A 24,746-nucleotide genomic window follows, 5' to 3' on the forward strand; every position below is an offset into this window, starting at 1 on the left:
CAAATGGTTCCTTTTGGAAATGGATCAGTGAGGGTATGCTTGGATAGGCCTTGGATTCTATCCATTTTTAAATACCCGATCGTTCACAGCCCTTTGAACATGTGTCTGGCTTGGCAAACTCCTGCAGCCCAGCCTTTGATCCATATGCTCACATGGTCCTGACGCCATGGCAAAATCCAGAGGTCAAGACAAAGAGCAGAGGCACTTTCTGGAAGCATTGGATTGAGAATAATCTGTTGTTCTTGTCCCAGTTGATTGAGGAGGATAACAGCTTCAAACAAACTGAGTTTAACCTTCTGGTCACGGCAAGCTGGCAATATATTCAGTTTGAAATGTTGCTTATTAGCTAAGTTTGGCCTAGAGGCTTGTAGGGCGTCTGAGGCTTCCCCTCTTTTTTTCTTTGAAAAACTTCTGAGGCTCTCGTAATTTACGCTTTTAAAAAAGAAAAAAAGAATCAAACCTAATTTAGCTAACATTTGCCGCTGCTTGAATTAACCACTCCAATTTTAAAACTTCATTGTGACATGCTAGGCCCACATCTTAATAAAAAGGTATTTTCAGTGCCAGTTTAAAGATTCCTCTTTTCCTGGATTTTGGAGTGGGTTATCATGTCCTATAGAAGGGACGCGGGTGGCGCTGTGGGTTAAACCACTGAGCCTCTTGGGTTTGCCAATCAGAAGGTCGGCGGTTCGAATCCCCACTACAGGGTGAGCTCCCGTTGCTCGGTCCCTGCTCCTGCCAACCTAGCATTTCGAAAGCACATCAAAGTGCAAGTAGATAAATAGGTACCGCTCTGGCGGGAAGGTAAATGGTGTTTCCGTGCGCTGCTTTGGTTTGCCAGAAGTGGCTTAGTCCTGCTGGCCACATGACCTGGAAGCTGTACGCCGGCTCCCTCGGCCAATAAAGCGAGATGAGCGCCGCAACCCCAGAGTCGGCCACGACTGGCCCTAATGGTCAGGGGTCCCTTTACCTTTACATGTCCTATATACTGCTGATGTTTTAACATTGTTGTTGATGTGATTCTTCCAGTTATTGCTTTGTTAATGTACTAATGTTTTAAACTCTGTATTTTTTATTATTCTGTTTTGTAAGTAGTGTAGAGTCTTGCCAGCAACAATAGTCATATGTTTCCATTGGCACCCCACTGCCTTTATCCATCCTGAAATTAGTAAATGAGCCAACTGTTGGTGCTGTTATGATTCCAGTGTTTAATTTTTACATATATTGTGGGTTTACTCCCAGGTGTGGCACAATTTTGGCATGACAAAAGAGTTAGGAGTAACCTTGCTTTGCCTGCTTCCTCGAAATGTTCAATTGGCATTTTAAGCCTAGGCCATACACCTTCTTTCATCGCACTCTTTGAGCATCACGTGTTCAGGATCCACAGAACTGTACTGAAAACTAAAAGGATCACTACAGCAGAAATGATTGCAATTAAGTGGCACATAACTTGTCAAAATCAATAAATATTAATAATACAGTTGGACGGTGCAAACTCACTATGGGGGTACAGATCCCTGCAGTAGGTACAACATATATTTCAAAAAGCAGCAAAAAATGTCCGGGATGTATGGCAGCCCATATCGGAAGAGTTGAGATTTTTCCAGAAAAGCTCAACAGTTTTTGTGTCTGGATTTTTACTTCTTGCAATATGGCAACCCTAACATATATACCAGCTCTATACTGAAATCCTGAACAGCTGAACATGCAATGTAACCTAATGGCATGTAAACAAAAGCATTTAAATTTTAAATTTTGTTGTTGGACTACTGGTGGTGGCTGTTTTTGCAGAGTGCACACACATCTATGTGCACATCCAGTGTTATGCCTGAAAAACGGCTGAGCATCATCCGCCATCCTCTCCTACTCGATTTTTATGAAGGCATGGAATGAATACAAGTATGTGGAAGCATTGTACGTATAGTTTGACTTCGAGTTTGACCTGACAGTCTTGGAGGAGATACAGTGCTTTACACATTCCTGATTGAAAATGGCTTCCAAATGAATACGGAGAGCAAAATACCTTTATTCCCACCCCCCACCCCCAGGATGAATATAGATATTTGAAATTGGAGCCTGTATTATTATGCTCCTAAGGTCACTTGAATCATTTGACTGATACCATCACAATTGTTTTTGTTTTTTTTGTGTGGACTGGTTTCCTTGACAGCAGGATGTCAAAGCAACTTTGCAGCTTCATTCACGTCAAAACAATATATGCCTTCTATTCTGAAAGCCCTCAGGTCTTGAGAGGATTATTTCAATCATGGTTTCGTAGGTCACAATAGCTGCTCCCCCTTTTCGGAAACGAACACCCCCCCTTCAGTTCTCAGAGTGTGCTTGAAAATCTTATATGGAAGGTTTCAGTAGAAAGTGGGGGAAGATATTCACTGTTCAACTCATGTAATTGCATATGGTGAGGGAGCATAGCTCAGTGGTCAAGCACATGCCTTGGATGCAGGTTCAGTCTCTGGCATCTCCTGTTAAAAGGAGATTAGGAGACAGGTGATGTGATATGTGTCCTTGGAGAGTGACTGCCAGAGGAGTCAGTACTGATGAACAAATGGTCTAATCTGAGGCATTTTCCTATGTGTGATTCTGTCTGTTTTTTGTGTGTGTTGTTGGGTGACTATAAAATATAGCTTGACGGGTCAGAAGCAGTGGTCCAGCTAATGGAAGATTTATCTTCCTCAAAGATCTGCAAGATAACTCCTGGCTGACATTATGCTCTATTTATGTACCTAATACCCAACAAGAACAATTTCTGGATGAAACTTTTACATTACTGCGCTCATTTCAGTAAGGCGAAAGTGGTGATAGGTGGTGACTTAAATCTTGTACTTATTTATTATTTTGATAAAAACAGAACGTTTCATCTTCCGCACACCCCATGGACGCCGCCCTCTTTTAAAACATCCTTCTACAACGTATTACATGAACACATTTATTTTGATGCTTGATGCATAGCCAATCCAGAACTAAGAAACTGTACACATATTTCAGCAAGGAATACAAATTATGTCATATTGGATTTATTAATCATAGAAGCTCTGATTAATCAGGTTAACAACTTAGAGAATGGTCTTCTTAATATATTGGACAGTGCCTCTTATCACCAGAATACAACGGGGAGTACACAAATTTAAATCTTTATTAGAAATTAGACCCCTGGATATTATTATTAATAATTTTTTTTTACTACAGAGAGGCTCCTGTTTGTTTTTTTTAAGATTAATGACAACTTCAGTGGTTTGGGACACGTCAAAACTGTGATCTGTAGCATACATATAAGTAAAAGAAGCAGAATTTTTAAAAAGGGATACAAAAGGTAAATGCCAATCAAATTCAAGAAATACAATATCTTGAAAATAGACAGAAATTCATGCAAATAAATTTATGGGGGGGCATGGCAGGAGGAGAAGAGAAAATTCTAATGCACAGGCAGAAATCCTTGTGCAAGTGACTTGGCGCCATTTTGGATAGAGGCCCAGGTAGCTCCCAGGAGACACAGGGCCTTTTCAGGTGTAAACCTGGCATTCTGAACACCCTCCTGCCAAAGGTTTCTAGAGTTCCCACTCTGCTATCCTTTTCTGAGCAGGTTAAGACCTCCCTTTTGCTTGCTTATATGCGTGTCTTTGCTGCTGTGTTCATGGTGTTGACGGCCTTTGCTTTTTTATTGCATTTTTCGTTCTTAATTATTTTAGTATACTTATGCTCTCTCATGATTTGATTGTTATGGGGCCTTTTTTATATTGTACACTGCTTCGGAAATTTTGTATTGAAACTGATACAAAAACCTCGTAACAACTCCCTGCCATGTGGGAAATTAAAGTTAAGAGAGTAGGATCTAAGAATCCCCCCTCCAAACAATCAGCTGCTTGACCTTTTGAAAAGAGGATCACTCAGCCTTCGAACTGAAACGAACAGCGCATGTTATCTCCAAAAGGAGATCGCCCACAACTAATTGCATCTCACAAGGCAACAGGGGCTGTTCTTCATGTTAATGTTTTCTTGCTATGGGGGGAAATGGCTCCTTTAACATCTGTTGTGGATTGGGGGTTTATTATTATTTTTAGAAAGCATCTCTTCATTGTAATATCCACACTGCGCTGAGCTGAATACAATAAGTTCAACTGACGTTTTAGAAATAACCTTCCATTTTTTTATGTATGTCAATAAATTTCTTCATTACTACTTTATAGGGTTGTTTTCCTGCTCATATATAGGTTTTAGATTTCACTCCCCCCTCTGCCCAAATCTTTCTGGTCCCAGAATCAATTTTGTGCAGCTGCATTGTATTAGCTAAAGGAAGAAATATCCCTTCACCTTTTCCTCTCTCTTTGCTGGGAGAGGGAGGATTAAATCACCTTTTAGGTTTGTGTAATTATAGCTTGATGCTATGAGCACTGTCCTTTGTGTGTTTGGTAGGTCTGAGCTTTAGCTTTAGCGCAGTAGCATCCATTAATGTGCTTGCACTTCAGTTGGCTACAAGTAAATTGAAGTCCAATGATACAGAAAAGGCAATGGACACATGCAGAGAGTTGGGGTGTGAAACATGAAAGCAGTGGTAATGTATAGCCCTAAATGGTCTGGGTCCAGCACATGCCTCTGGGAACATAGGAAGATGCTTTTTTTCTGAGTCAGACACTGGTCCATCTAGCTCAGTGTTGTCTACACTGACTGGCAGCGACTCTCAAGGGTTTCAGGTAAGGGATACTCCCAGCCCTACCTGGGAGATGTTGGGCTTTGAACCCGAGACCTTCTCCCACTGAAGCACAGCCCTTCCTCAAATCCCCAAGACTTCAAAACTGCTTGACTGAAAAATCTGTACAATAAAATTGAAGATAATAAGCAATGTTAGAATCCACACTTGAAAGTAAATATATACATAAAACTATCTTTATTAAATATATATATATAGAACTATCATTATTAAAAACAAAGAAAATCAGTAAACCTTTTAACAGATAGTTCCTGCACCTGCTCTTCAAAAAGCAGGCCTTATGCTATATTTCTGTCTACTTTTGAAAATCCACCAGTTTAAAAAATTGGGTTGCTATGTTATTATTCAGGAAACAAGATGGTCAAATCACTCTTGCTTGTAGAGCCTAGGACCAAGCTTAATGTGATCAGCTGTCTTTTATTTAGTTATCCTTCAGAGCAGCTGAATGCCCCCTCCAGATGGAAATTGCCCCCCCCACTCAACTGTTGGGGGAAAATAAGATACCTGTTTAACCTGTATTTCTCTCTCTCCCGTAGCTATTAAAGCTGCAAAGTTAAATGTGTGTGAGACAAAGGCAAAGATTGACTTTGGGGGAATGAGGGAAAGAATTAACTCCCTCTCCCCCATTGCCAGTGCAAAGGGTCCTCCTCTCTGCAACTGTTATAAGTATAAATTGTTTTTAAACAAAACAAGAAAAAAGCTAATTGGGTCTCTCCTACATCATGTCAATGTTAGCCAAGAAATGTTGTAGTTCTTTGCAGATCTCAGACCTATCCTGTACAGTGCCACAGGTCTCTTAGTCTTGGAACTACTAAATGAGTTTCAGGCAGGTTCCCAGAAGACTGAGACGTAATCCCTTCATCTTCTACTTTCTGTCACCCTGCAGATGACCTTAATAACGTAGCTTTAGAGAGGGTTTTTAAATATATATATCTGTATTAGCTTTATGGAATCTCTCTGTACAGAGGCAGCATACTCTGAATACCAGATGCCAGGGACAAACAGGGGGTTGTTCACCTTTATGCCCTGCCTATGAACTCTCAGAGATGTCTGGCAAGTTGCTGTTGGAAGCAGAATCCTACACTAGATGGTCCTGGGTTTAAGCCAGCAATGCGATTCTTCCGTCCCTCTATTCTTCTGCTTATTCATCACCCTTGGGTTTCTTTCTTGATATAGCAGCATTGTTGCACACACCCCAATCTCCAAGCAGTGAGAAACTGCGGGGATTCCAAAGCTTAACCTAGAGCAGATCCCAGGATTTGGGTCCAAAAGTTATTCCCCACTTCTGATAACCAGCACCCAATACTCAAAATGCATAATAAAACAAAAACTAACCAATAACCCCCTCCCACAAACACACTTAAAAAACCATAGAATGCTAATTCAGCCTAATAATAATAATAATAATAATAATAATAATAATAATAATAGTTGATGGAATGAGAGGGACTATGTCACACTGTATTTGACCAGGACAGGAGCCTACCCATCCCACCAAAATAGGGCTAACAACTTTTGATTTTCAACCTCCACCTACCCCGTCCTCCTTGGATTGTGGGCTGTGAGGGCAGGGACAGGCCAAGATGGAACCAGGATGGTCCAGAGGGTTTGGGGTGCCATAGGGCAGATTCTGGAGCTGGCTGGCTTTTGAGATCCCAGTATCTGCCCCTCAACTCCGCACACTTTGACCAGTTCAGGCTGGTTAGCACTCCAATAACAAGGGCTGACATTGTTGGAAGCAGGAGCAACAAAATGTTCAACCAACGTAAGAGAAACAAATAATCACTTTATGAGAGCGAATGGAAACAAACTGAAAATTCATAGAACAGTGGTCTCTTGATCGCTCCCATCTCTGGCCTTTCTTCATTTGTCTTGGGATCAGATATATAATAGTGTTTTCTTCCAGAAAACAGTGAGAGTTTGTATAATTTAGAATTATGTGTAAACAGGCTAAGCATGAGAGAGACTGTGTCAAAGTGAGTGAGCATATGCCCTAGGGGAGTGTTGGACACCAGCAGGGTCAATGTAATCTATTTTGCATGTCCTTTTTTTGCACGTGGGCTGGAGATATTGAGGGAGAACACAACTCTCTTTAAAGTTCTGTCTGCATCAACAAAACAAAACAAAAATCTGCCAACTGGGTAAGAGATTAAATAAAAGGCCATGCAGACAAATGTTAGCTGGCAACCTAATGGACAGCTATGAGCCCAGCTGAAGAAGCTGTGTAAGGGGTGAGGGGGGAGATGTGACAGGAGAAGTAGTTGTCCTCATGTGGAGTGGAAGCACAAAAACTGGAAGCTGAGAATGTTCATGTTCAGTGTTACTTTTCTAGAAAAAGAGGTGCCAGAACTCACCATGATCGCCTCCCTTGTTTTCTTGTAATGGCAATGGTGCCCATTTGAGAGGTTTGGTGAGTTCCGGCTGAAAATCCCCCTCTATCTTGATTATATTCATTGATCATTGTATATGTGTACTGTAGGCTGTGTGCGCCCTTACACAAAATGTGTGAACAGTGTTTCCTTCTGCAGAAATAAAATGTCCAATATTGTCCTGACCTGGCAGACAGGGTGCCAAGACGAACTTCCAAGTCCAGAAGCCAATCCATGTGGTACAAGTAAACCAAAATAGTAGTTCAGCAGCCAATCTCAAGGAGACCCAAGGAGAATCCCAGGTGAGGTCCCTCAACATGGGCAACTGAGCAGACATAGTACCTCAGCTCTGCTGCTACCTTATAATTGTGACTGCTGATTGCAGCGTCTGGGCTTGATGAGGCAGGTGACCCTCACCTGCTCTCAGCTTGCCCCAGCTGAGGAGTCACATGCCTCCTTCCCCACCTGGCCAGCTAGTGAACCAGGCTGGAGGCCCTGACCTGCCTCTGCTTTGGGGAGTGCTCTGCCCGCTGTTCCCTATGCCTTAGGACCTGCCGTGTTCATGGGACGGAGTCCTCTCTGGTGAGGGGTCCCGCTGCTTGGCTTCCTGTGCATTAGCCCCTGCCCCGCCATCCTCCTCTGTCACCCTGTGAGTATTGTCTACAACAACCTCTCCTTCCCCATCTCCAGCTTGCTCCCATGTGACCCACTCCCAGCTGCACCCCTCACAGGGATCCTCCTCTTCCTCCCCAAAACCCTGCCTGTTCATGACAAATATACTCATTCAAGCATTTCCTTAAGTCACAAAATTTTGACTTTTGTATTCTGTCTCTGCATACGACAGAATATCAAGACGTGTGGTAGACTCGGCTTCTCCAATTCCGCAAGGACACATGCATATTTCAGAAGGGGTACCCTAAAATTTTCCTTGGAACAGTTCAGAAAGTAAAACACTGAACCTACATAATATTAAAGCACCCTCATATTGGGGAAGATTTAATATTTTGTCATTTTAAACCCATAATTTGAATTCTATCAGTAATAGAGGGGAGGTTTCATTTTATAAATACTGTTTGTTTTGAGGTTCTACAACCCTAACTCTGAGACAATGAATGCCTTGCTCTGTTCAGCCCCATCATTATCAAATCCTCAGGGGGGAAACTCATTGTTTCAAAGAAATTTCATCCATGCAGAAATGTAAGGTACTGTTATATAGTTGACCCAAGTTACGTTTTTCTAAGGGTAGAGAATTCACAGAGAAGATTTTGTAACTGTAAAAGGAGGTGCATCAGATGAAGTGGACTGTATCCTAGGAGAACTTACACCATAATAATTGGGTTAGTCTTTAAGGTGCCACAGGGCTCTTTGCCATGTTTGCTGCAATAGAGACGGCTGCCCCTCTGGAAATTGTAAAAGGGGAGTGCAGCTTCATAGCAGCTTGAAAAAACATGGCTCTGTATTCCCAGTTCCACTGAGAAGCTGATAATAGTAATGGGCTGAACCACTCAAGGAATGTCAGCCACGACATCACAGAGAGGTCAGTCAGGCATACACTATGTTTTAAAAAATGCAGACAAAACAAACTCCCGTTCAACTGAGTGAAAATGTCACAGCCGAAGCATGGGTAATAAAATGTGGGCAAATACAATAGCAGCTTGGTGGGAAAAGCATTTGGAAACCCTCTGCTTGCCAGTGTTTGCCAAGATAAAGTACTGCAGACAGTTTCATTCTCTCCCAAGCAGGGGAGCTGACCTCGTATCTTATTAGGATCACATTCCTGTCCAAATGGAGTAGTAAAGAAGCACAATCCTATTAACAGCTTTCATGGTGTGTTAATGAAATGAAATACTGCTTCAGCTAATCATCACCAGCCATATATGACAAATGCTCACATGTAATCATGTCAACTTGTTAGGCTGAAAAGAAGCCAATATATATATATAACCTTGGAATCCTAAGGCCCCCACATCCTCTGAACCTGTCACTGATAGAGGCGCATTTCATAGTCTTATCCCAATAAACGTTTTTCAGCTGTGTTGTAGAGGTTAGCTCTTTGACAGTCCCCCAGAAACAATTCACAAAATCAAACTGGGGTGTTATGGAATATTGGCCAATACATACGTGGTTTTGGTACTCCCCATATTGTGGAGGGAAAGTCCCGGTTTCTCAAAAAACTCCTACATCACGTATAGAAACTTGAATGTGAAAACGGGTGGAAGAGTAGGGGCTTTTCACATCTGCATAGATTTTATGTGTGGAGGTGTTTGAGTAATAGGAACACAGGAAAGTCCTGTTGGACTTTGTGTCCAATGTACCTCATATTGGCTACTCTGACTGGCAGTGCCTTTCCAGGTTGCCAGTCAGAGATGTGTATTTTTCACCACCTGATGCCTTAACTGGAGATGTGAGGGATTGAAACTGGTTTTTTTTTTTTTTTTGCATGTACAGCATATGCTTTACAAGTAATATACAATTTACTACTATTAATTCACTACTTGTATACTACTTGGTTTATAACTCTTGGCTCAACAACCCAGTATGCACATTGAGGGAAACTATGTTTATTATTTTGTAACTTAATTTAACAACCTCTATTAATATTGCCCCTATTATTGTTAAATAAATAAAATAATAATAATAGCCTTCTTCAGCATGCATGCTGGGTTTGTGAAACCACTTTGGGGTTATTTAACCACTTTGAGGGTTTTTACAGTCAAGCAGTATATAAATTTTATGAAATAAAAATAAATAACATAAAGGACCCCCAAGTGGCTTGTGGATAAACAACAATAACAACACGGAGAAAATACAACAGAATAAAAAAGTGCAACCAAGGAGGGCACATATAAAATTAGTAGAAAGACAAATTGAAAGCAGCATCATTATAAAAGAATTATGTATTTAAAAATAAAATAAAAGCAGCCCCAGGGTTCAAAAGATTTTCCTGAGTTTTTCCCCCACTGCTTTCCCAAAGGCCAGACAGGCCTCCCTCTTTTGCTCATCCTCTTCTTCTTCTAAAAGCATAGAACATGAAGTAGGGTCAGTGCTTTTTTTGGGGGGGGTGTACGCATACCCCTAAACATTTTGCGAATCTTAGTTTGGCCTCATTGAGGGGCAGTATTTCAATATGAATAGGAAAATGAGAGAACCCCTAAACCTTTATTTCATTTTACTTTTTGGAAAAAAGCACCGGAGACACTTGTGTTGCAGGTGTATGAGCGGAAATAACCAAGTGTAAAACTTACAGCCCAGTGTGGCTTACATAAAATAAAAATATTTAAATATTTACGCAATAGCATTAAAAAAAAAAAAGCATTCTAGTGCAAATTTTAAAAGTGATTTTACAAACCCAAACACATTGTTAAAATGGCACGTTTCGGTGCAATTTTGCTTTCCTGCCCACACAGCTACTTGGAACATATGGGATATACACATAAAAAACAACAACACTTAACCCACCAAAGAGTGGAAAGTCAGTTGCATTTCTGCATGAAGCTTACAGAAGAGTAACAATTAAAGGCCTCTGTGCGTCAGCGTCCTTGAATTAGCAGCTCTCATACGCCAGGCGGTCGCTTGCTGACCCTTAAGAGAAGCAGGGATTTTTATTTTTTTAAGACTCTTTTGGGAAAACTGTTTTTGGAGAAACTGTAAATGTAGCATTTATTGAGGATTTGCTTTAGCAATGCCCTGTACTTAAACTCCTTAAACTTCTCTTTTCTCAATGCTTTTTATGCAGCTCACGCTAAGAATGTTTTTTGTACAGTATGGGGATGTGGAATGGCATAGAGACTATATTTTCCTTTTTTTCATTTTTTACAGTAGAGTAGACAGCACTTTCAAGGCTAGAGTTTATGGAGGAAATGATGTAGTGAAAAGTTTGCTGATGCATATAGTGTATGGAACACTTGAGTGTGACATTTACAGCGGGGAGTTGAAAGAATAGCTGCCTGTGTGTAATCTCATGTAAAACTGTTGTTGCAGCCTTGTCTGGTTTCATTACCAGGAAGGAAAAGAACAGGAGAGAGGACTGGATAAATGGGATTATTATTTTCCCAGATTTTCCCCGGTCGTTACTGTTTCTATATAGTATGTCCAAATCTAACATATGAACGCTATTAAGCCGACATGGTTAAACCTGGGGAGGTCATCTGGTCCTAAATAACCATACATTCAGTTTTATGCATTCTTACTTTGGAGAAAGCCCTCTTTATCTTAGTGGGACTTAAGCATGCATAGTATCAAGCTGCATGGGCATCATACTGCAGAAAAAAAGGCTTTTATGAGAATGCCGTTTTTTGTTCATTACAAAATGCGGGGCAAGGGTATGTATGTCCTAAATAGTCTGCTGCATGCCATTTGCCGTTTCTCGATTTGCAATCTGGCTATTTTAATATTCTTCAAATGCTAAGCTCTGGCTCCCGAGATATCAAATGCATTCAGGATTGCAGCAGCCGCTAACAGAACAAAAGAGAGGGAAGGGCTGGAGGAGGTACTAAAGCCTCTTTAAAAAGTAAATGTTCCTGGTGCGAAAGAGGACAGGGTTCCTGCATCCTTGACAGCTGTATAGAAGAGGCAGGAACTCTGTTCTCCTTTGCATCTGGCCCAGGTTGGCTTCTCTGGACAGGCAACCTGCCCAAGCATACAATGGCCTTGCATGGAAATTCATACTTTAACATGCTATTACATGGCAGAGCTTTCTTCGGTTGTTGTTTTTCCTAATAGATCTGACAGGCGTGGAGCTCAACTGGTCCCTGAAATGCCAGAAAGTATGATGACATCATCCAAATAAAAGATAACAGATTGATCTAGCAAACCTCGAAATGAGTCCCAGAGGAAATGCTGGAAGGTTTATGTAGAGTTTCCCATTCCAAGGAGTATGATGCAAGGCGTGATTAAAACATGGCGCCCCAGTTGTCCATATCACTGTAGCACACAGGTGCTAGGATGCCATCTTGTTGACAAGGTGACAAGCACCTATATTTTCTGGCCAGCTTAGTGTTTCTACACACCAAAGACCAAACTAGACGTGACAGGGCAGCTGTTAATGTGTTGACCCTTTTGTATATAAAGTAGGGTTGAGGAGGTCTATTTTTTATGTGCAAAGGGTGTATGGAAAATGAGGAGTGCCGCCTTCTCTGCCATGTCCTACTGCACTCTGTTCCTTTAAGCAGTCCCCCCTCCCAAAATCTGGCTCTAATACTGGAAGCAAGATGGGCTGGGAGAAGATTGCTTAAAGCCGTAGAGTCAGGCAAGGAGGGGGTAGGGGGTGGCTTGCACTCCTTACCCCCCAAATTCTTACTTTATGTAAAGACTGGATCCCTCTTCATCCCTGTTTTAGATGCAAACACAGAAATGTGATAAACCAGGCGAGCTAGAGCAACCCACATGTATTTTACACTGAGTTAACTATCATTATGAACAATTGGATGACACTAGGTGTTAGATAGACATACCAGAGATACAGTGTACTTCACTTTAAAAAAAGGAGGCGAGCAGCTTTTGTTGCTTAATGTTGCTATATTTATTAAGAGTTACTAAAAATAATAGTGAGTGCCCTTAAAATACACTTCCTCTTTTCAGTCTAATTTTGAATGTATCCAAGAACAGCCCTTTATCCTTTGCTAAGAAAACCTTTCTGCCCCCAACCCCACCTTCTGAATTCTGAAACGGAGTCTTTGTCTATGTAATAATCTTGGAAACCTACTGGAGAATGCAAATACTGACATAAAAATAAGCATGCAACTGTGCTGTTCTTTTAAAGATGCACACAAACACCTCAGGTTCGGAACCGCTGTTTTTGTAAAAAGTGCATCTGGGCTGTGCGTCACACGCTACTTTTGTGCCAAAGAGTCAACATTATGCATTGCAAGTGGACCTGGGTTTTATTTGCAGCAGGTCATTTTGCTGACCCCTGAAATAATTAAGCAAGTGGTGAAGGCCTGGTGTCTATTTTTAAATGAGTAAACATTTGTGCTTTACTTTCTCTGTGTTTTTTACCTACCTGCTGTCAATGAACGTATCTAAAAACAGGGAACAGAATGGCTTAGGTTGTTCCTCTGTATTCTTTAGAAATGAATGACACTTAAGAAAGTAGCATTTTCCTTCAGCATGTTTATATCCCGCCGTCTTTTAATAGACACCCACCCTTTTCTCAGTGTAGTTTCCTTCTCTCTTAGCCAGATAAAAGATAATATCATTTTCCATTGCATTTGGATTTTCAGATGATCTCTGCTTGGCTTTACCAGGCATCTACTAAAGAAATAAAGAAAAGCCTTGTTTTCAACCCCCCTCTGCATTCCCCTCCCCCTTTTTCTTTCCATTATGTTCCAAGCAATGTGTTTGAATTGGGCACAGAGCTGATAACAGATAGGCAGATCAAAGCCTTCTGCAAGTTGATGGACCGGCTGTAAACAGAGTGAATGGGGCACAGGTGTTTTCCCACACAGATGCCATATTGAACAAAAACAGCCCTTTATGTAGTACTTGTCCTGTGAAGCGAAGCAAAATCTGAATGGAGACCATCCTACTGTGTTAATGTACATTGTCTCAAGCTTTGGCCTCTAATGGTGTGTTGATGAATGACAGGAGATGTTAGAAAGGCCATTGCTTGCAAGTTTTGGACCTAGCACAGGTGAGTCACAATCTAATGCAAAAGGGAGTTTAAAAAGTGATTGCTTGCAAAATGGTCAATGCCCTTTACGCACACCAGAGGCAGGAAAAATATCCAAAACATTACACAATATGCAAAGGAGACTTTGTGTAGTAGTGCAATGAAGAGGCTGACCTGTGGATAAGGAAGCACCCAATTCATATTTTTACCACATTCCCAATAAGTGGCCTTTGGCAGTGCATTGCGTTACAATGTCTGCCCCTCACTTGCTAAAACAATTTGCATATAGCGTTTTAAACACCCTATATACAAATGCTAATTGTTTCTATGATTATTATTAGCATAATCAAATACACTGGATTGTGCAACTGTGGAACAACACAGAAAAAGAAATTTATAATTTGTAGCACAGACTAGTCTATGCAAGGAAATAATGGTTTGCATTGGAAAATGACGAATGATAACTAGTTGGATGAATGCTTATTTAAACTGTATGTATTTTGTAAAAGCACAATACATCACAGAGGAGGTGGACAGCGTTTTTGGCCCTTGAAGTCTTATTAGATAAATTTACTGGAGAATGACAACTGATTAGCAGACATGTAATTTAAAATATATAACTACAGTGGTGCCCCGCAAGACGAACGCCTCGCAAGACAGAAAACCCGCTAGACGAAAGGGTTTTCCGTTTTGGAGGCGCTTCGCAAAACGAATTTCCCTATGGGCTTCCTTCGCAAGACGAAAGCCCATAGGGAAATCTCCGGGACAGCGGGGAAGCGCAGCGCTTCTTCCCCACTTTCCTCGGACCTCCTCCGAAGGCTGGCGGTGGGGCGGAAAGCCCTTCTCCCCGCGCCAGCCTTCGGAAGGCTCCTCCGAAGGCTGGCGGTGGGGCGGAAAGCCCTTCTCCCCACGCCAGCCTTCGGATGGCTGTCCTGAAGACTTGCGGTGGGAGGAGGGTTTTCCTTCCCACCGCCAACATTCAGAATGCTGTTCTGAATGTTGGCGGTGGGGAGGAAAAACCCTCCTCCCACCGCAAGCCCCGGGAACAGAGGAGAAGCGCTGCGCCCCTTCCCCTCTGTTCCCGTACCTGTCCTGAAGGCTTGCGGTGGGGAGAAAAGCCCTTCTCCGCACCGCCAGCCTGGCAAGCGGTTTCCATAGGAACGCATTAATTGATTTTCAATGCATTCCTATGGGAAACCGTGCTTCGCAAGACGAAAAACTCGCAAGAAGAAAAAACTTGCGGAACGAATTAATTTCGTCTTGCGAGGCACCACTGTATTTGCATCAACACGATGGGTGTTGGGCTAGATTTGGTGGGTGTGCTGCACTTACACTGTGGTGCAATCTGCGCTGAAGCCCTTTTCATTTGTGAGTCACAATTGTATGCAATTCCATGGAACACAGCACCGTTATCTCCCTTGTTTATAATACCACTGCATGCTACATGCAACTGTGAAGTGTAATAAAAAGTGGGAGGGTCTTAATGTGTACTGTAACATGTTTCTTTATCACACAGTATGGGAAGCAGATGGTGCTTGAAGAGTCCATTTCTTTAAAAATCACCTTCATACCATGCATCTGCACACCTATGTAGATGCAAGTCAATGGAGAGGACAGTCTCTCCATCAGCTTGCTTGCAGTAAGGGGAGAGAGAAAAAGGCAGGAACCCTAGCAGAGGCGGCACATTCAGTTCTGACCCCTGAGATGTCCACCTCCCGCTCCAGCCCACCGAAGCCCCCTAAAAGCAAAGGTTTGGGAAAAGAGCTTTTGAGTTGAGCACAAACTGGGAAAGGCCGAACTGTAGCAAATATCACTGCTGCATGAAAACAGCAACTGATTTTCTAGAAAAAAAGGACTAAATGGAAAATCTTAATAAAATTTTATTAAAATGAGATTTCCTTACTTATCCAGCGATCCGGTGTAATACGTTGCCTGAAGCCTCTGGGCTACCTTTGAAACATTATTGAAAACATTAAAACATACACATTTTTTTTGCAATAATAACATTCCCTTTAATATTTCACAGATGATAGTAGGGACATACACTTCAACGCCCTAATTCTCATACCAAACCTCCCCCCCATCCCCCACCCTCACATCACACACATTTCTAAAGATCTTCTGTGTCTTTTGTATGATGTACAACAGCTTTTTCGAGCTTGGTGCTTTCCAGATGTAGTTAGACCACAATTCTTGCCAACCCTAGCCAGTGCTGGAGCTGATGGGAGTTGTAGTCCAAAAACTACAGGTTGGCCTAGGCTGCTTTAAAGCATCGGAGTTTTAAAGCATCGGAAGCTGCTTAAACTTTTGTTTAAAGATATATTAGGAAAAACACAATTGCCGTATAATAGGTTATTTAACTGTTCATCTGAGTGAGGCCTGGCAGGCTGGGCCTGGCATTAGTGTGTTCGTTCACACGTGCCGGCATCAAACATAAGGTATAATCCCTCCTTATCCGGAGGTTTTAGCTTCCAGACGACCCTGAGGAAGGAACTTCGGCCTTGAGGAACGACAGCTGTGGCAAGCTGCACTAAATTTGAGAATGATCACCACGTGGCAAAAGTATGCATAGTGGTCACCCAGGGAGGGACAGGTATAAGGATATTGGGGTGGTGGTGGCTCAGAGCACCTGTTTGGTACTCGCCCTGGTACACAGGGACAGTTGGGAGTTTGTATTATAAAGGTGCATCTATTTGAAGCCCTCGAACAGTATCACCTGCTTTACCCACAAGAAAGCTATCCCAGCAATCTGGTTTGTGGGAACAAAATCTCTTTGGCTCCCTCTAGAGCCGAAGAGAAAGAACTGGTGAGCTCAAAGGCCCTTCTGGCTTTTTAGGCTTAAAGCTCTGTATAACACTGTTTCTTTTATATATCACAAGTTTGGGGCTATTGCCCTAAATTAGAACAATTTCGGCATCCTCCTTGCATCACTGTTTAATTTGACGTGTGTGTGTGTGTGTGTGTGTGTGTGTGTGTGTGTGTGTTAACTGAATGGTCTTTCATAGATCTCAGCCACAGCAGTGCAGATCTCAATGGCCTTGCATCTTCTACCACCAAGAGTTCCAGGTGTCCAAACCAGCCATTTCCTCCTATGTTTCACACATTGTTGGCCGATTGGCTGGTTCTCTATGTGGAATGACAATGTGAGATCACTGGGTGCTGAAATAGATGGGGTCACTATCCTGATACAGGCTAGTGCTATGCTTTTATAGTTAGGAAGAGAGAGAGAAAGTGATGGAGGTTCCCTAAATATTTCCTCAGCCGTGAAACAGGCTGTGTGTCCTTTTTATTTATTTATTTATTTATTTTTGCGTTCTTAAATAAGATTTTATCAAGGCCTTTCACAATCAGAGCCGTAGCTAGGTGAACTTGCGCCCCTGGCAGAACTGTTCATATTGCGCCCCCTAGCCACTGACAAATTAGCTCTTCTTTCTGCATCTTCCCTTCCCCCCGCCCCATTCAATTCACCCTCTATTTATAACCTTTTCTTATGAGGCAATAATCAATATTTTTATTTACAGACCTATTTATGGACATATTTTTAGCCGATTTTGTGCCCCGCCCTTGCCTGCGCACCTGGTGGGGGCCCACCTCACCCCCCCTAATTATTACTATTATTATGAATTAAAGTCAACCATAGTCTTCTTCCAGTCCAACATCATTAAGAAACATTCTGTCCTTATTCCCCTAAGAGCTTTTTCACTGTGATTATGTATTAAGTCATTGATCCAGAATTACTTGCTTATTGTACAGTCATTAATTCACACTCAAATCCATATCTTCCAATTCTACAGAAACATGGTGTGTTTCCTAAAGGCAGTAATATGGGGGGGGGGCAGGGGGAGAAAGAATCAGTATATATGAGCCCCTTGAAGAGCAGGATATGAATAAATAAAACTTCTTAATTGCAGCAGAAGTGTGTTGTGTTCTTTTGGGGGGGGGGGAATCCCACTTTTTTTGGGAATTACTAATAAATAAATAAAGTGAATATTACTTTACAACAAACTGGTTTGGAATGATACTTATTCGAAATTACAGGAAAAGTATATATGAACATCTGGAGTTGGATCCAATGGTATGGCTTAGTTGACAGTAAGGAGAGGGAAGCATTTCTCAACAAGCCCCCCTCTCTTCTGAGGCTCCGCTCCCCTTGTCCTCCTGCTAAATCTGCAAGAGCATCCCCAAACCTTCTGAAACATATTTGGGGTGGGGTGGGGGGGAGATGCAGAGGGGAGGGGGGATCACCAAAAAAACACTCTCCAAAAAAATCAAGGTCATGATGACTCTGTCTGGATTTTCTCCCCAAACGCTTTCTGCATCTCAGCGGCTTTTTAATTTTCTGTTAAGGGAAGGGAAAATGTAAATACACATAACAGAGAAATTGGAGAAGCAGTCATCGTTGGAGGTGAAATAGAGTGCTTGCTACCTTATGTTTTTGGATTCCCCCAATACATCTTTCCTCAAATGAAGATCAAACCTTGCATAAAAGCAATTTCACTGGTTTTACCTGTATATTTTTAATTCATTTGTGCTTCAGTGGGTTTTCTGTTTTCATCCTTATCCCCCCCTCCCTCCCACAAACTCAACACCTTCCTGTTAAATAACTGAATTCATCATGATGACACCGGAAGATCCTATGACTCAAGTACAACAGAATAGCTTTTAACTTCATTGTAGGCTGTCACCGTCCTCAGAAAGATCTATTACGGGCGATGAGTGGAAATGTGCAACCAATTTGCTAGTTCCAATACATTTTGATCCAAATAAACATAATGTGATTCAGGTTTTCATAAAGAGTTTCATTTTATGTTGTCCGTTAAAGTTAATTTCATCCCTCTGAAATGCTGCTAAGGGAGCATCTGTGGCAGATTAATATTTCCACCCACTGACTGCAGTGTGAGAGTGTATTGGGTGCAAATTATTGCCGCATTTCCTCATGTAGCCCTAATTTTAATCTTGGTAGAATTTGGGAGGGGGTGTTGTACTATGTTGAAGTCTTGTTTATTTAGTAGAGTCCTTTGTGTGTTTGTCTATGTCATGAGTTGGTATACTGTTCAATCCGACTCTTCGTGACCCCATGGACCAGAGCACGCCAGGCACTCCTGTCTTCCACTGCCTTCTGCAGTTTGGTCAAACTCATGCTAGTAGCTTCGAGAACACTGTCCAACCATCTCGTCCTCTGTCGTCCCCTTTTCCTGGTGCCCTCAATCTTTCCCAACATCAGGGTCTTTTCCAGGGAGTCTTCTCTTCTCATGAGGTGGCTAAAGTATTGGAGCCTCAGCTTCAGGATATGTCCTTCCAGTGAGCATTCAAGGCTGATTTCCTTAAGAATGGATAAGTTTGATCCTCACTCTAAAAACCAGCATCTCTGGCATCACCAGGTAGAACAGGGAGAAAAACCCTACTTGAAACCTTGGAGAGCTGCTGCCAGTCAGTGTAGGAAATACTGATATAGATGGACCTGTGGTCTGGCCCAGTAGCTTTCTATGTTCCTAAAAGAGAACCCTTTGTGGATGATTGAAAACAGGACAACTATTGAGGAAATAGAGCAATATTTGAATAATTTACTGACTGAGAGCCCTGCAGTTGAGTAAGGCAGATTAAGAATCCCTCTGAAAGCCCATCTTATCAGTTAGGGGGGTGGACCTGTCTGAAATGGTAGCCTTTCTAAACAGATAGCCAAGCACAATTCTGTTCATTATTAATACAATTCTCCATTTCATGTGCAGGTATTACATGGGTCGTCGTATGTACATTGTGGTATCTGAGCCAGAGATGATCAAGCATATCTTGAAGGATGATTTCGGAAACTTTACTAACAGAATGGTAAGTAGCTCTTCTTACAAATGCTAAGGTTTGTTGTTCTTCTAGAAAGAACAAGAAAGCCTCCCAAAAGTACATTGGGTTGCCTTTCAGAGTATGGGGCAGTTCCTTCGCAGTACTGTGTAAGGACTGCTCTGGCACTGACCCACCACTATTTGGGCCAGGGCAGGAGACGCTCCACAGCTGGTACCATGCAATGGCTAAGAAGTCAGAGCAATTGCTCATGAGCAATGAGCATTTGTGCCTCAGCCACAACTGCACTGGGTTGCTTCAGGGCCAAGCTAGACAAGACACCATTTATACAATTAGCATTATGGGGGGTGGTATGTGTGTGATACGGATCAGGACCCTGGTGGGGCTCTACCGAGCCCTGAGGCCCATGGCAGGTGCTAAGCCATGCCAACCCCTGGTGCTGGTTCTGATTAGCGCTTGCTTTTTCCCAGTCAGTAGTAGACATCAGGTTGCATGGCCTCATCCATACAGTGGTACCTCTGGTCACGTACTTAATTCATTCCGGAGGTCCGTTCTTAACCTGAAACTGTTCTTAACCTGAGGCACCACTTTAGCTAATGGGGCCTCCTGCTGCCGCCGCGCCGCACGATTAATGTTCTCACCCTGAAGCAACGTTCTTAACCCGAGGTGCTATTTCTGGGTTAGCGGAGTCTGTAACCTGAAGCGTATGTAACCTGAAGCGTATGTTACCCGAGGTACCACTGTACTTCCATTTGCTTCTAGTTTAGAAAGCACGAGGCTGAGAGATTTTCTGTTTGTTCTGTGCTTTCTAAGCCCAGGTCTGTTGGCCATGCTGCTTTCCCCAGGAATTTGTGCTCTTTACTGCTGAATCGGAACGAACATCAATCTGTGGGAAACCCAACTGATGGGTTTTTTTATATTCAGTGGTAAAGAGCAGGTTTCCTCAGGAGAAAGCAGCGAGACGAGCAGAAGTTTGGGCGAGCCCTCACTTTCGGCAGACTTGGCTTCGAGTGGGAGTGGGGTGAATCCTACATTTGTTTCCACCCTCTTGTTTCTCGAAGATGCAATATAGTTCTGTTCCTGCCATTCAACTGTGATTCAGCTGCCCTGGTAATTTGTCGGGACAGGAACTATGCTGTGTGCCACAGAGTCAGTTTGCTGCATTCTTTGCTCTGAAGGAGTTGTATGTTTGAAGGGCTGTAGCCTTTTGTTGAGTCAGCAGCAGAAAGCGTCTCTGCCCATAACTCTGAGCCTTTGACTGCCCTCCTGCCTGAGCAATAAATAATGTCTAAAACTGCCTTGACATTGACACGGAATCGCTGTCACCGTCACCTAACTCAACCTCCTTCCCCACGGCAATCCAGTTCATACCCAAATGCCCTGAATTTGCCTGGAAATAGCACTTCTGGTTCTGAGAGCTCTCTCTGTGGTTTCTCTATCTCACACCATTGTGTGCAATGGAGATGTTCTTTCATCTATGAAGCGGAAAGTTGGAGGGAGGGACCAGAATATAGTTTAAATTTAGAAGGGCCTACATGAGAAATAAGTTGCATAATGGCATGCCTAGTCTCTCACATTTAATATTACTTGCTTGGCCCAAAATGACAACGTTAGAGAACATCACACCCCATCCGATTGCTTTGTATAAATACAAGCAAAAGTCTACAAATCGTAACTGTGTGTGGCAGAGAACATGGAGGGAGAGACAAGCGCACTCTGGCTATTAAGCAGAAGTATTTCTATGTGGCTTTTAATAAATGTGAATCTAAAGCTTTGAAAATTACTCTGAGCAAGCCCTTTCTCTGCTTTTATTTAGAAATTCTGGTTGCAAGTGTACAATATACTGTGCAAAAAATTAAGAAACCACCGCTCCATCATGTCCTCTCTCTCCCCCGCACCCCCTTGCTGCCCCTAATGCTATGCTGATGAAACTGAGAGAATAAAGCATTCGGCTTTTCAGAATAAATGCTGACCACAAAGCTATGATAATACAGCTCATTCCTGAGCTGGAACATCCCTGCTGCTCTTACGCCAGGACTTTTTCTAAAAGAGATTGAGGGCAGCTGCTGTTTTTACAATTAAAGCAGCAGTCACAAAATTGTCGATCTGATGTTTAGCTCATGCTTCCATAAATGAACGGGGGGGGGGGGGGACATCCTTAGGGGTGCAGTGACAGTAGGAATTTAGGGGGACATATTTAGGGATGCATTGGCAGCAGCTTCCAACTCTGGCATTAACTATTGCTGGCCATAAGAGGAGTGGGATAGAAAACTTTTTATTATTATTATTATTATTATTATTATTATTATTATTATTATTATTATTATTATTATTATTATTCTGCCCTATACCTGGAGGTCTCAGGGCGGTTCACAGAATAAAATCAAAAATATAAAACCACAAAATACATGTTTTTCATTTAGAAATACACCATTTCATAGAACTTATTTATTAATTTGTTGTTGTTGTTGTTGTTGTTGTTATATTTTCTTAAACTTATTACTGTATTTTTCGCTCTATAAGATGCACCTTTCCCCTCCTAAAAAGTAAGGGAAATGTGTGTGCGAATGCTGGCAGGAGGCTCTGCTCAGCGCTCTCTTTAAAGAGCCGCACACACACTCCACACGCTTTTTAAAGGGGGCGCAGCTCTTGGGGGAGCCTTAGCAGCGTGCAGCCTCTCCCGGGCAGGGGGATGAAGGCTCCCCTTGCCCAGGAGAGGCTGCGTGCGGCTACCCCATAAGCCAGGACAGCAAGTGGGATCGCTGCGCAGCGATCCCGCTTGCTGTCCTGGCTTCTGGGATTCAGAATCTTTTTTTCCTTGTTTTCCTCTTCCAAAAACTAGGTGCGTCTTATAGAGCAAAAAATACAGTAATTGCTTTCCCCCCCTAAAAATGTAAGTCAAAGCAACTTATAATGTAACATAAGTTGGGCACACCCCCACTCTCAGCCGAGCGGTAGCTAGATTCCAGAAGGGTCCAGGTGCTCTACCAGTATCTGTGACCCTTTGGAGAATTGATGACATGGCAGAAGTTGTTCTTTAAAAACAAAAACACCCTGTCAACTATTTTAACTGAGGTGTAGTTAAACACCTCTATCCCAGGTGAGGCACTGGCTTGGAAAGGAAGCTTAGCCTGTATTTTTCCACTGGCCTGCAATTTTCCCTTCAGTAGTGCAAACAAGTAATTTATTAATTTATAGGGTTTAGGGGGTCCCCCCCAAATCTATAACAATAACACATACTTTAAAACCAGCATAAAACTAAAACAGAATAAAATCTAAAACTCATGACTTTGTTTTAAGAGGCAGGACTAAAACATCCCAGCCACTGAAATGGGTCTTGAAAACCAAGGATCACAGCATCCTTGTTACTTATTGCTCAAGGCTCCGCTCCACTAGCAGTGCTGTCAGGCCTTTGGGGCAGAAGTCCAGGGCCCCACATAGCAGGAGGGTCCCCCACAGGAGATACAGTGGTACCTCGCAAGACGAACGGCTCGCAAGACGGAAAACCCGCTAGACGAAAGGGCTTTCCGTTTTGGAGGCGCTTCGCAAGACGAATTTCCCTATGGGCTTGCTTCGCAAGACGACAGCCCATAGGGAAATATCCGGGACAGCGGGAAGCGCAGCGCGTCTTCCCCACTGTCCTCGGACCTCCTCCGAAGCCGGGCGGTGGGGCGGGAACGCCTCCTCCCGCCGCCGCCGGGCTTCGGAACGCTGCTCCGAAGCCGGGCGGGGGGAGGGAACACCCGCCCCCGCCACCCGACTTTGGAACGCTGCTCCGAAGCCGGGCGGTGGGGCAGGAACACCTTCTGAAGGCGGGCGGCGAAAGTCTTTGCTCCCCCCTGCCTGCCTGTCCCGGAGGGCTTTTGAAGGCAGGCGGGGGGAGCAAAGACTTTCGCCCCCCGCCCGCCTTCAGAAGAGGTCCAGGACCTCTTCTGAAGGCTGGCGGGGGGCGAAAGTCTTTGTCCCCCCTGCCTGCCTTCCCAGGGGCTTTTAAATCGCCCCGGACAGCGGAGAAGTCCTCCGCTGTCCCGGGGCGATTTTAAAATGCCGCCCGCCAGCATTTTAAGATCGCCCGGACAGGGGAGAAGTCCTCCGCTGTCCCGGGGTTTTTTAAAATGCTGGGGGTGGGAAGAAAAGCCCTTGTGTCCCCCCCCAGCCTTCAGAAGAGGTCCGGGGACACACTGTCCCCGGACCTGGTCTGAAGGCGGTTTGTTTCCCTAGGAACGCATTAATTGATTTTCAATGCATTCCTATGGGAAACCGTGCATCGCAAGACGAAAAACTCGCAAGACGAAGAGACTTGCGGAACGAATTAATTTCGTCTTGCGAGGCACCACTGTATGCAGAACTAGCATACCACATTTCAAAGTAAAATTGCTTAGCTGCATCACCGTACTCTGCCTGTTGTATCCATTCATTCCTAAATAGCCCTGCCTCCCACTAGTTTACAGTGCAAGTTCTTTTGATAATGATATGCTAGAAAAATATAATTGTCCTAAAATAGGCTTGCGAAAGCTCAAAACATGCCTCAGCAGTTGCAGCCTGTGAAATGACTGGCTGTGCACTATGTTGTTGTTACTATTTATTTGCTTTACTCTTTAAAGTAAAAGCGACTTACAAATCTCATTGAAGTAATAAGACCAATTGCAATAAACACAATTGATGAAAACCCAAAAAACAAACACACGCCCATGTTAATAAAAGACAGGTCTAGCAGATCCTGACCCACCCAAAAAGAGGCCACAAATACTTAAAAACCTTTTATACTAAGGACCAAAAGTATGGAGCTTTAGTGCTCACATATGTGCATATAGACAAGGTGCATAAGTGTGTACAATCACATACACCCACACCCTACCTTTGACTTCTAGAGACCCTGGGGGAAATGACTATACAGTCATACCTCGGGTTGAAGTCGCTTCAGGTTAAGCCTTTTTGGGTTGTGCTCCACGGCGACCTGGAAGTAATGGAGCGCGTTACTTCCGGGTGTTGCCGCTCACGCATGTGCAGACACTAAAAATGATGGCATGCGCGGAAGCGGCGAATCGCCAGACGCGCGGATGCGGGTTGCGTTCGCTTCAGGATGCGAACGGGGCTCCGGAACGGATCCCGTTCACATCCAGAGGTACCACTGTACTAAGCACTATGACAACACTAACAAGGTATCCCCAAAGGGCAAAATAAGGATGGAATAAGGACAGTGATCTATCATGTACAAGGACTAGGGAAGAGGACCCATCTTTGCTTA

The 24,746-nt window shown here is 43.2% G+C and overlaps 1 protein-coding gene across 4 annotated transcripts in view; it reads left to right on the top strand.

The window, feature by feature from the left end:
- The window catches only part of TBXAS1 (thromboxane A synthase 1), a 219,743-nt gene that overhangs the window by 70,537 nt on the left and 124,460 nt on the right, over nucleotides 1-24,746 (top strand). For all 4 annotated transcript variants that reach the window (XM_081212257.1, XM_081212254.1, XM_081212255.1 and 1 more), the window contains exon 5: nucleotides 19,432-19,528. In XM_081212257.1, the coding sequence (XP_081068383.1) occupies nucleotides 19,432-19,528 (97 nt within the window). The remainder of the gene's footprint in view (nucleotides 1-19,431; nucleotides 19,529-24,746) is intronic.

Source organism: Podarcis bocagei (genome assembly GCF_964188305.1).
Source record: "Podarcis bocagei genome assembly, chromosome: 10".
NCBI classification, from domain to species: Eukaryota; Metazoa; Chordata; class Lepidosauria; order Squamata; family Lacertidae; genus Podarcis; species Podarcis bocagei.